The sequence below is a fragment of the Lonchura striata genome, chromosome 2, assembly GCF_050655825.1.
Source record: "Lonchura striata isolate lonStrDom1 chromosome 2, ASM5065582v1, whole genome shotgun sequence".
NCBI lineage: Eukaryota > Metazoa > Chordata > Aves > Passeriformes > Estrildidae > Lonchura > Lonchura striata.
Window position 1 is genome coordinate 7,996,702 of NC_140704.1, and position 13,184 is coordinate 8,009,885.

Sequence of the window (13,184 nt, forward strand, 5' to 3'; positions counted from 1 at the left end):
ATTTCCCTTCACTCCTCAACTGACCCATTCAGCTCCAGCATCTGCCAATACATATTTTTTAAAGTCAAATAAATAAAATAATGAATGTATTAATGATTTTTCATGAGAACATAATCTAGTTTTACTTCTTTAGATTTAATACATTTAATTTTCATCTCTCTTTAAATATAATTTTTGTCTATTTGTTGCTGAAACAAAGAATAATAATATATTTTCAGGAGCACATATTTTATAATTTGTGGTTGATTCTATTAATTCTGGGTCATAGGTTTTTTTCTGGGAAGAGCCCACACAACAAAAAGCTCTCAGCCTTGGAACTGCTAAGTGTTTTGATCAATATAATGACAGTCAATGATGTTTTGCACCTTACAAACCAAGAATTTTAAATCAAGAGGCTTTATGAAAGGCTGCAAACCCTATTTGTCCTTTGAGTTGTAAGTAAAGGACCTACTCGTTCCAAAATTGTCAGTATTCTTGTGTATAAAAGATAAAATAATAATTTCTCCCCCCAAAAGATGGCAGTTTGTTTCCAAAAGGATGATATAGTCTCTAAGGCTGCATTTGTTCCAGTACTACAATAGGATCCCTGGTTCTGAGAAAGAGTAGCACAGCACTGAATCAATTCATATGGGGAAAATCCCATCCCACTAGAACAGGTCCTGGACCTGTTTTGGATATGCTGCTTTGCATTTCCCTTGGTAGCACGGAGGAACAAGCAGCAGCAATGGAAAATATCTTGTTCATTACCCTTTGTTATTGTTACTTGCTGTTTTCATTAAAAATTCCAGAGAGATTCAGGAGAGGCAGAAGGAAGCACCAGTTTGGCTTTACCCTCCGTATACCACGGCTATGGAATGCATGGGGCACTCTCTGAACAGCTCTGTCTGTGTCTTCTCCCCAACTCTCTCAAACTGCAGTTCACCAGCAAATGTCATTGTCACTTGATCTTAACATAAATGTCCTTCCTTCCTTCCTTCAGCCCCAAGAGATGCAAACGGTGAGCCCCACGTTAGTGCCTGTGGTTTCTCACCTCACACGTCTGACCCAATAGCTCTTTGGTCCTGTTATCTCAGGACTGGCTGGAGGAGCAGAGTGCCAGTGCCAGCACCAGTGCAGCCCTGCCTGGATGCCATCCAAGGCTTGTGGGCTGGAGCTGGCTGGCATCTCTGCATGGAGCTGGGGCATAGGGAATCCTGCTTGATGGGGTTAGATTCTGACTTCTGCTATGAAGCCCAGAATCCCACTACTCATAACAATTACTGTGCTAAAAACCAGGGGAAATGCTCACACATTTCATTAATGGCTAATGTTATTAAATAGACAGCTACTGAGAGCAGTCAAGTGAATTATTATCTCTAATAAAAGCCCCGACAATTGCTAACAAGTTAGGAAATAGCAGCACAGAAGTTCGCAAAGAAATAATCCCCTGCCACATTACCCCTGCACAGAATAACCAGGGTTACTAACAGGTTTCCTGGGTGCAGACCGTAGCCTATGTGGGAGCAAGGAAATTCCCGCGGCGCCTCACTAACACATTTTTAGAGGAGCCCAGGGACAATTTCCCAGGGATGCTAACTTTCTGCGGCTGGCACGGAATACGCCCGGAGGGGGCGAAACCACCCCGAGACAAAGCCGGGGCTGATTCCCGCACGGTGCGGGCAGGGGATGGGCAGCGGGCAGGGCAAGGACAGCGGGCAGCGGGCTGGGGCAGGGGCCGGGGGCGGGCAGGGGATGGGCAGCGGGCAGGGACAGCGGGCAGGGGCAGGGGCCGGCGGCTGCGCCCTCCCGCTCGGCCCGGGGCCGGTCCCGACCCGCGCACGGACATGACTAAGCAGCGCCTCTCCCTCCGCGCCGCTCCCGCCGGGGCTGCCCGCTCCGCACCCGCGCACGCCGCGGACTCACCTGCCCGCCCCGGCCCCGCCAGCCCGCGGCGCGGCTCCTCCGCCGGGGCCGCCGCTCCTGCGCCCCGCTCCTCCGCTCCGCGCCGCCAGCGCCGCCCGCTCCGCCGCTCCGCGCCGCCCCGCAGCCACCCCGCTCCCGCCGCGCACCCCCCGCGCCCGCGGAGCCGCCGCCTCCCGCCGGGGGCCGCCGCCAGCCGCGGCTGACGCAGGGCTGTTCCTGCCGGGGATGAAGCCCCCGGCGGCCGCCAGCCCGGAGCCCCCGCGCCCGGCGGCGCTCGGGGCGGCCGGGGACCCCCCGCGCCCGCGGTAGGGCGGCGCTTCCCCGCTCCCGGCGCGGGCGGCGCAGCGCCTCCCGCCGCCGCCGCAGCCCGGAGGAGCCCCGCAGCCCCGGCATGGAGCGCCCGCTCAACCTCAGCTGCCTCGCCGATACGACGCCGGACAGCGGCAACAGGAGCGGGTCCTCCGCCGGCCCCGAGGGCGGCCAGGCCCAGCTCTCCGTCTTCAGCGTGTTGGTTCTCACCCTGTTGGTCATGCTGGTGGTGGCCACGTTCCTCTGGAACGGGCTGGTCCTGGCCACCATCCTCCGCGTGCGCAGTTTCCACCGGGTGCCCCACAACCTGGTGGCCTCCATGGCCGTCTCTGATGTGATGGTGGCAGCCCTCGTCATGCCCCTCAGCTTGGTGCACGAGTTGTCCGGGCGGCGGTGGCGGCTGGGCCGGTCGCTCTGCCAGGTGTGGATCTCCTTCGATGTGCTGTGCTGCACTGCCAGCATCTGGAACGTCACGGCCATTGCCCTCGACCGCTACTGGTCCATCACCCGTCACCTGGAGTACACGCTCCGCACCCGGCGCCGCATCTCCAACATCATGATTGCCCTCACCTGGGCGCTCTCCGCCTTCATCTCTCTGGCCCCGCTGCTCTTTGGCTGGGGAGAGACTTATTCAGAGGACAGTGAAGAGTGCCAAGTCAGCCAGGAGCCTTCCTACACTATCTTCTCCACCTTTGGGGCTTTCTACCTGCCCCTCTGCGTGGTGCTCTTCGTGTACTGGAAGATCTACAGGGCTGCCAAGTTTCGAATCGGATCGCGCAAGAGCAATTCCATCACCCCCATTACACCAGAAGCAGTGGAGGTAGGTCAGCTTGGTTGTGTTTTGCCCGGGTCAAGCACTGGCAGCAAGCAAGCCTTTGTAAAAGTGGGGCAAACTTAAACCAAAAGTGTGCAAGTGAACAGTGATCCACCAAAGCCCTGTGGATCCTGGAGGCATCCAAGGGAAGGCTGACTGCAAAGCTTGCAAACCCAGTCTGTCGGCTCCTTCCGAGCCCCCAGCTGTGAGCACTCAAGGTGTAGCAAAGCAACTTTGGGACATATTGCGAGCCTGAGCTGCACGTGGGTGAGCAGTGACTCACAGATGTCCCCCATGGAATGCTGAATCAGTGCTCGCCAGCATGAGTAAGGGGTCACTGTCCCTCCCCTGGGGACTCAAGGGGACAGGGGATGGATGGGCAGTTGTGTCTGCTGGGGATGATGCCCTGGCAACCAGCTGTGGCTTTGGGGACACTGTGAATTTACCCAGACAGAAAGCACTTGTGCTGCAGAATGTCCTTGGAAATCTTTCCTAATCATGACTGCATCATGTCAGCTCATCCCAGGCACGGTGACTCTGCACTGTAAAGATTTCTTTCAGGGAAGAAGCAAATGTTTGCCAATTTTCTTTCCTCTCCTACCAAGAACTCTTAAACTCAATGGGTTTAGAGAAAGTAAGCAGACTTCTGTGCACAGCATGTGGGTGTGTGCCTACTCTGCTGATCAGATTGTAAGTGAGGAAGTAATCTTATTGTGCTGTTGTGTGAGCAACCCCAGGTACCCTCAGTACTCTCTCTCATTTCTAATCTCACTTGAAATAGTCTCCATCACCCAGAAGAGGTTGTACAGCCACCTTGCCCTCAGTTAGGGTGTGATGTGTGTGGCCTGTGTTTCCCCTGGAGCCCTGGCCCTCGCTTGCACTGTTGGGCTTTGTACCTGCTGTGTGGGACCGCCTGACTGGGGTACATATGGTGCAACTTGTGTTTGTGTTTGGCAGGTGAAAGAAGCTGCCCAGCAGCCACAGATGGTCTTCACTGTCCGTCACGCCACTGTTACGTTCCAGACGGATGGAGAGACGTGGAGAGAGCAGAAGGAAAAGAAAGCTGCCCTCATGGTGGGCATCCTTATTGGGGTCTTCGTGCTCTGCTGGATCCCCTTCTTCATCACAGAGCTCATCAACCCACTCTGCTCATGTGACATCCCACCCATTTGGAAGAGCATTTTTCTATGGCTGGGCTATTCAAATTCCTTTTTTAATCCACTCATCTACACTGCTTTCAACAAAAACTACAACAATGCCTTCAGGAACCTGTTCTTTAAGCAGTAGTGAGCAGAAAAAAGCTTTCCTGCTGCCCCAGGAAGCTGATTTTAAGTGTCAATGATTCTGACCAATTTCCTGAGGAAGTTCAAAGCCACAGATACTGAGGTGATGCTAAAAATGCATTACCATAGGTCGTATGTCCCAGAAACAGTCCCAGTCCCTAGGCAGGCTCTCCATCCCAGCCTTTAGCTGCTGTTTTTCCTGCAAGTAGCATGTAAGGGCTTCTCCTGCCAGCAGCCTGGCATCCTCACGCCACTGCCCTGCTGTGTTCCTTCTGCCTCCCCAGTGACTCTGTACGGTGGCACCAAAGGTGCAGAGGAGTCCACTGGCAAAGAAACGTTGGTTTGGCCACTGCTGCTATCTCCCAGCATTAATCACCTTTGTCCCATGTGCAGAGCTGGGACCCTATAACATCAGGAGGCTTTGTGATTACATATGAGAGTACATATTTTATGGCTTGGCTGGAAACATGGTTTATCTTGTCTTTCACTGGTAAAGACTGCAAAGTGTTTGTTTTTTGGGAAATAAAACCCTTGGTTAAGGGTTAAGTGCAGACTACAAGTACCAAGTTTTTCTCACATACTTTGGGAATGGCAAATTGTGAGTGTTTGCTTTTGGATTCTATGTAGCAGGTTGCTTTTGTTTTGTTTTTTTTTAAAACAAATTTTTTGTGAAAGCTTAATGCATGGTGTATGCTGGAATGAGAGAGAATGCATGGGAAACTTGCCTCTCGCTCCCCAGCTGCTACGTGTGAGCATCTGCCTCAGACCTTTATGTTCAGAAATACCAGCTGTAAATGCTAATCTTCGTGCCTGTTGTTTCCCATTTTAAAACATTAATGTATTTTGAGCAGCTGTGGGCAGATTTCCTGTAGTTTCAGGGGATGCAAGGGGTGTATTTCGAGTTACCTTTCAATGAGGAGCTGTGTTTTACTATTTCTGAATGCAATCCAGAACTTGAAACCAAAGCAAAAACCCCACTTTGTTTCCATGAGCACTGGTTTACAGGTGAAGGGCAGTTAATGACAGGTGATATTTCTTTCTGGAAGCATAATCAAACCATGGAGCTTCTCTTCTGCAAGGACCAGACCTCAATATTTATTTTTTTGCCCACCTGTCCTTCTCTCCCCATCCCTTTAAGGCTTCATCCTGAGTGGTTGTTACTGCTCTGTTGCTTCCCTGCCTTTCCATATTGCCAACTTAATTATGATAGTTGGCATTTCACTCCTAGAATTAAAGTTACACACTTCATACTGCCCTACTGAAGGACTGACAGGTCTGCAGATAAAGGAAAGTATTAGTTTTAACTTGGTTCTGGGACAGCCACTGAAATCAGACCACAATTTAAATGGTGAAAAAGTACAAGACGAAAATCAGAACTACCCGATTCCATATCTCAAGAAGAGATAAAAGGGAAAGATGTCAATAAATGATGGTAAAGCTCCCTGGGGTTGGGTAGTATTAATTTCTATCTGTAGATTGTGAGACATCAGATGTTAAAATTGTCACTGGTCCTTTAAACCAGTCAGAAATCCTGGCAGAGTTGGCAATAAAAGCTGTTTTTCTTTTGCTGTGTCTCGGCAGGTGAAAATGGAAGCAGAGGTCAAGGTGCTATTAAAATGTTGCAGCCCTTTCAGGACCAGTTAGACAAATATCCATCAGCACTGACATGGATGTAGTTGATCCTGCATTTTGGCAAGAAGAGAAATAGGATAGCCCTTGACATCTTCCTTAATACCATCCTATAATAGTCTGTTAGAAATATTGGGTAAAACCTTGCCCTCATTGAAAGCAAAGAAGAAAATTTTCAGTGATTTAAAATTAATCAGATTTTTATGTGGCATGTCTAGTAAAAGCATATTTTTAATGTTAATTAATTCAAGGAGAAGATGGGTGGGACAGGAGTAATCTTCTAACTCCCATGAAAGAGGCTCTGACCTTCCCCCTAACCGTGGGCCAATCTTTCCAACTAGTAAAGAGCATTTTCTTTCTTTGTTACATAAAATATTATTAGTGACATCTCAGATGTATCAAAAATTGTAATAAACTCTTTATCTGCTTTTTTTTACTGGATATATAAAGATTGTGCTGCTTTCTCTGAACAGTCCATCACTGATGTTGAGTTGTTCCATTTAAAAGCTGCTGATTTTGTTGTGCCAAGGGTTGTTTAGCCAAAAATGACTTGGAAAAAATGCTTCCATGTTCAAGCTGAAACTTAGCTAAGCTTGGTGGTGCCTGAAAGTAGAAGACTACTTCTTAGGCTCCCAGAGTCTTTAAACTGTAAAGCATGGATTACCTGGGAAGTTGGACCTTAGATCCCCATTTTCACACTTAACATCATGTCTGCACAACCCCAAATCCCAGCTGTGTCCATGCCATTTTTATTTGCTCTTTGATGAGTATTGCAGATTCTCTTGTCTCTGTTCTGTAGGGTCCTTGTGCAGGGTGTGGAATCAGCTGCAAACTCAAGTTGATGTCCATTGTGAGCAGGCAAAAGTTAAACTGAAATCAGTGGGAAATTCCCTACTTTAGTTGCAGTTGGGTGCTGGGGTGAAGCTGCCTTTCATTACACCCTCTGTTTATTCATGCTGTGCCTTAAACAGTGACAGGGAGACAGGAGATCATTTTGAAGTGACACTAGGTAATTCCAATTTGCCTGTAGTCATGAGTATTCCACCACCCTGGTGTAAATTACACTTACATTTATTTGACAGGCCACATCTGATACAATCATTTTCTGGAAAGAAACAGCTTCCAGTTGGTCATAAGATTTGTTCTTTTAAATCTTGACAAAATTAGCAGCTTTTGTGTTGTCCAATTCCTGCAGCTCATACTTGAGACCCAACACCATGAGCTTTCATTCTGAAGATCATTCCTGCAATGCAATATGACCAGGCAGGGAAAATATCTTTATTCTAGAAGTTGCACTGCAGAATCGTACTGAAACATGCCACAATGATCTCAGCACAGGGAAGTGGCACAAAGAGACCTGGACATCTGATCCAGGCTCTGAGGCTTTTTACAAACCTCTCATTATTCAAACACAGATGCTGAGTGGGCTCCCAGAGATGCAAATCATGTTTGAAGACATAGGCAACCACAGCTTCAAAGGAGGCATCTTGTACCTTCTTGTTCCCATTTATACACAGAATCAGTGGTGTGAAGAGATCTGCCTCACCAAGGCTTTGTGAGGATTAATTACTAAATGTTTATCATGTACCAGGAAGGTGGAGCACTCTGGTTTGAATGCTGAGCAGCATTATAAATTGAGCTTCTATTTAATTCCTAGGAAGAACGTTATTACCCACTATTACTGATTTTTGTAGGCAGTTTAATGGCTATATAATGATTCCAGAACAGATTTAACTAACCTGCTCCCACTTACAATTAATTTAGCTCCCTCTCAATGCCCTGACAATCCAAGGAACATCTGTATGGGAGCTGGTTAGCGAGGGCAGTGTGTGCTGAATTCCAGCTGCTGCTGAGCGTCTCCTCGCCATGCTGAGCACGTGCTGTCAGGGCTCAAGGAGCAGCAGCTTACTGGGCAGTCTGCTCTGGGTTCTTTTTACTTTTTAGAGAAGAAAGAAAAGGTCATTGAAGAATGTCCACAGATTACATGACAGCTTGTCTAACCACCTTCCTCCTGTTGGGCTCTCTTCTTGACATCGCAGGTGACTCACGACATGCACTGGCCCTACACAGCCAGAGGTGAGGCACACATGACTTCATCCCCTGGTAATTTTTCAGGGATTTTCAAAAAAATTACTGCTAGGAGATGTTTCCTTTGGACTGGCAGCAGCAGCTGAAAGTGGGAGTTTCCTGGAAGTAGAATTGCAGGTAATTAAAGAAATTTCACCTGACAAAGGTAATTAATGACTACTCCTTCCAGCGATCGCAGCGGTGAGGTGTGACTGACAAAGTGTCAAAGTGATTTTTGCAAGGCAGTGGTTTGAGCTCTTGGACCCCTTTTTTTACCATCACTGGTAGAGCATCACCCTGAGGCTCCACCAAAGTCATGGGGAACATGATACAGGCACCATGAATGCTCCATGTAAGAACAGTGGGGTGAAACATCCATGACAAAATTAGCATCCCCACTGGGATACATCCTGGCATGAAAATCATGACATTGCCAGCATTTCATCGAATTTAGGACATGGCCACAGAGCTCTTTAAGCCCTCATTATTTCTAGTTACACAGAGGTGCTGAGGAAGTTGCAGAAGATTGGAAAAGAGCTGGCACTGTGCCAGTATTTTAAAAAGGCAAATTTAGAGAGCCAAGAATTTCTAAGACAAATGCTGTTACTGATTTACAGCTTGAAATTGATTCTTGGCAAAAGAAGTAGAGGAGCTGATAAATGACTCGGTGAATAAAAAATTACAGGAAATATAATTAAAATAAATCACATTGATGTTTTTGATTGCAGCACATGGTTCATTGCTGATGGCGATATAAAGTATTCCCTCAATAATGAATCCGACTTGACAACATTCAATGCCTCCATTAAAAATTGAAAAAGAAACCAATATGAGGTTCAAACTGTCCAATAATTGCTAGTTACTTATGGACTGAGTAAGGTGTAAATACAGAAAATGAGGTCACTTCTACAGAGAAGCAATAAAAACTGGCTGGGAGCATTTCAACCTGGCATGAGGGAAAGGCAAGTGTCCAGGAGCAGCAGGATGGGGCCCTGGTTGCAGGGGGAGAGACAAGGCTGTGATGGGGTGCATCAGGAGCTGAACATATGGGACTTTTCAGCATTTCAGGAACAGCCAGGCTTATTTCTTGCCTGTGTATGGGCTGTGTCCAGCTGTGGGTTTTATTCTGGTCATTGGAGGAGAGGCTGTGATTTCAGTTCATCACCTTTTTGCTCCTCCCTCTTCCTCACGAGTGCCAAGCTGTCAGCCTCAGCATTGCCATTCTGTGCCATTTTCCATGCTAGCCAAATCAAATAGTGTCCCTAATCATCCTCAAAAGCAAGACAGATGGGCCCTTTCTCTGGATCTCCCAGAGCATTGTTGTTGTTCTCTGTCTATCCATTTCAGCTTCTGTGCTGCTGAAGCCCCACTGCTGCTGGTGGATGGGAGCAAAAAAAGGCTGGGTGCAGCTCCAGGGGTTCTCCTTGGAGCAGGCACTGCCCCACCAATGCTCTCTGACAGGAACTAAGATGGGGAAAAATAAACTGGAGCCATATCCTCCCCTTAGTTTTCTGCTGGAACCAGTCCCAACAAAATTTCCTAATCAGCTTCTAGTCCCTGCCCTGCTTCTGGTGAGACCAAACGTGGCCAGGCAGCCACTAGCACAGATCTGGTCATCTCTGCAGGAAGGAGAAAGAGAGGGGTAAAAAACCTTCCACTGCAGTTCTAATTGCAGGAAAAACACTCCCCAGCCCTGACTTCCATCCTGGGAGAGCACACAAATCCACGTGGCTGGAATATCCACTCTGCCCAGTTCAGTTCCTTCCAACTGGTAGCTGCAGAGGCTGGACACCTCAGGATCATTTCAAACTGCCTGCTGCTCACCAGGTCCTAAGTCTGTGCAGGTGTTGGAAACTGCATTTTTCATCACTTCAGGGCTGAAGCCTGAGGTCAGTTTTTTTTCCTTGTGCCTTTCCATCCCCAAATCCTGGTTAAGCACAGGACCCACCAGCCTCAGTTGCCGGTACAGAAGAGGGCAGCCTTTCAAAATTAGCATCTCTGCTGGTGAAAAAGACGTCCTTGTCTCTGGGCTCAAGATGCCAAATCTATAGCTGAGGTGCCACAAAGCCCTAAGATCTGCTTCTTCTTGCCCAATTCAATGTTTGGATCACCTGGTTCTTTACAAGACACCAGGATGGGCAGTCCCAAAGCTTAAACCATGCCCAGTCAGGTTCACCTTGCTAAAGTCCCACCTTTTCACATATCCCACCTTTTCACTGCACCCCTGTGGTGCTGTTCTGGAACTCTGGTTATTAGGAAATCATTCACAAATTGCCCAGGATGCTGCCTCTACAACATCTCCCTGGCATGACACAGCTCAACCAAACAGGGCTGTTTCCAACCCAAAAGAACCTGTGTCACATAGACCATGGTAAAAATTAATGTGATCACCTTCTAGATGTGCTAATAGCCTGATATCCTTCCACAAGCTACCTGTGCTGCTGTCAGGCAGACTTTAGAGGGGAAAAGCAGAGCCCATGGTCACGTATTTTCACAGCTTGAGTGGAGACCTGCCTTTGAAGAGGGGGAGGAATCATTTTGATGCGTTGCCAAATGGCTCTTTCGGTGGGCACCGGAGCATATGGAGCCTCTCTCGCAATTGCTGCAGTTCTGTGATGTTTTTTCTCTCCTCAGCTGCTCACCTGATGCCAAAGTTTCCAGGTGCATTAAGGCAGGATGCTCCTGCCGTGCGTCTTGGACCTTCCACCTGCCCATCACGGCGCTGGGGTGAATATTAAACAGACAGCAGATGCAAAGTGCAAGCACACTTGCTGGCCCAAGGGGTTACTCAATATCTGGAATTTGAATGGGAAAAAGAAACAGAGAACCCATGGTTCTCTGGTAATTAAGCTTTCCTGAGACTTTTAAAAAGGAGGCAGGTAGATGCTGAGAAGAGTTGGTGCAGCTTCTCTGCTTCCCACAGCTTTGCAGCACAAACCTCAGCCTTACAGGGAATTTCAGAGCATGTTACTTTGACTAAAGCCCTCAGGCTACTTTATAAGCTGTTAATAGTTGCCAACCAAAATGAGTGTCAGAGTTCCTTCTTATTAAAGTGAGCATTTAAGGCACCTGGAGAACACTGGAAGTAGCATAAACCCTATAAATTCTTTCTGAAACCATCACATCGGCCAATGCTTGCATGCAGAACATAGCAAATAACTTTTAAATTAAATTTATTTGACAGCAAATATGCTGCTTCTCATCAAATCAGCTTTTCCACAACAGTTACTCACACATGTCCAAGACACCACATACCTACCCACGGTGTGTGCACTACACCACCTTCCCCTGGTGATTCCACAGTTGGAATGCAGGGATTGTGTCCTGGATTCCCCAGCAGGAGGTGCAAGGCAGCACCTCCTGCCCCTCCCTGGTCATCTGGCTTTCAGGGTACCCTGGATGAGGACATGGTATGTCTGGGTGTGGAGCAGCTGGGCTGTTTTTCAGACCCCTGTTCCTCATCTTCTGTCTGGCAGCCCCAGCTGAGCAGCTGCTCCCACTCCACACCTTTTCCTGGCTCCCTTCTTGCTCTTGGAGATGCCCTGAGGAGTTCTTCCATAGCTTGGTGGAGCCGTTTACCCTCTGTAGAGCCCTGGTGGTGCTCCCAGAGTCAGAGCAGCTCTTCAAGGTCCCACGGAGAAGGCAAACTGAATAAACCTGATAAACTGAATGAGTCATGAAGCCCCAGATTAAACGGGGTGATAAAACGCTGGTGGGCTGCACTGGCATCCCTCTGGACACCAGTGGGTATCCAGGTGTGGGTACCAGGTGTGGTATCCCTCTGGATACCAGTGGGCTTGGGCACTTCGAAACCATAATGTAGGTGTGATCCTTACTGAGGGGGATGCTGAGGGGAAAGGGAATTATCTCAGAGCCGTTCTCTGGGTCGCTGTTAAGGAAGAGGCATTGATTTCTTTCGGCACCCCCATTCTTCGGGCAGGGCCGGCACACGCAGCAGGACCCGAGAGATGGAAAGCTGCGCTCCCAGCCCTGCTCGCACTGACCGTGCGCTCCTGCACAAGCCCAGAGCCGGCCGGAGAGAGGAGAGGCGGCTCTGGGGGCGCGGAGAGGGCAAGGAGAGAGAGGAGAGAGAGGAGAGAGAGGAGAGAGAGGAGAGAGAGGAGAGAGAGGAGAGAGAGGAGAGAGAGGAGAGAGAGGAGAGAGAGGAGAGAGAGGAGAGAGAGGAGAGAGAGGAGAGAGCCACGGGCGCTGTCCCGCAGGACGGGAGCCGGGGCCGCCGGGGCAGCCGGAGCTGCGGGCGGAGCGGGATGGAGCGGAGCGGAGAGGGATGGAGCGGGATGGAGAGGGATGGAGCGGGGATGGAGCGGGGATGGAGCGGGATGGAGCGGGATGGAGCGGGATGGAGCGGAGCGGAGCGGGGCGGAGCGGGAGGGAGCGGGATGGAGCGGGATGGATCGGGATGGAGCGGGGATGGAGCGGAGCGGAGTGGGGCGGAGCGGGAGGGAGCGGGATGGAGCGGGATGGAGCGGAGCGGGATGGAGCCGGATGGAGCGGAGCGCTCTGCCCGCCCCAGCGGAAGCCTCGGCGGCAGCACAGCCAGGTGAGGCTCCCACAGCAGGCAGGGCACGCAAAAAGCTCCATCTGGCCCGCTCATCTTCTTGCTCCTCCGCGGCAAGATCGGTCTGCTCGGCAAGCCGTGAGCTGAGCGTGCTCCGATCCGCTCCAGGGTGGGCAGAAAGAGATGGATTGTTGCTCGCTTCCTTCTGCCAGGCAGGGGGGAAAGGGAGCAACAGCCTTTTTGGGTTCCCAGATGTAGTCCTGAGATATGGCAGGATGCTGAGAGACTTCTTTTTTTATTGTTATTTGAATGATGCACCTAGATAACCTGGATAACACAAACTTTAGTGCTGGCAGCAGGAGGAAAAGAAAAATGCACTCTATTGCTGAGCAGGTCCCCTCCAGCTTTGTGAGGTGCAAAATGAGCAGTGTGTTCATGTTGTTCAGCACTTGGATGCTCAGCTTCACACAGTCCCTTGTAAGTGGAAAACATCTTTCTTGCTTACCCTGCACAGCTGCTGTAACAGCCCTCTGAACCACAGCGGTGGTCACAAGCCTGACAGAGTTCAAGAAGTGTTTGGACAATACTCCCAGGCATGTGGTGTGACTCTTGGGCTTGGTTCTTTGTGAGGCCAGGAGCTGGACTCGGTGAACCCTGTGGG

The 13,184-nt window shown here is 49.6% G+C and overlaps 1 protein-coding gene across 1 annotated transcript; it reads left to right on the top strand.

Annotated features, from left to right (window-relative positions):
- Positions 1-2,214: 2,214 nt before the first annotated feature.
- Positions 2,215-6,407, top strand: HTR5A (5-hydroxytryptamine receptor 5A). The gene is made up of 2 exons (XM_021526574.4): positions 2,215-3,031; positions 3,983-6,407. Exons 1-2 carry the CDS (start codon positions 2,294-2,296, stop codon positions 4,310-4,312), a joined length of 1,068 nt encoding a protein of 355 aa, XP_021382249.2. The 5' UTR covers positions 2,215-2,293; the 3' UTR covers positions 4,313-6,407.
- The last annotated feature ends 6,777 nt before the right edge of the window (positions 6,408-13,184 follow it).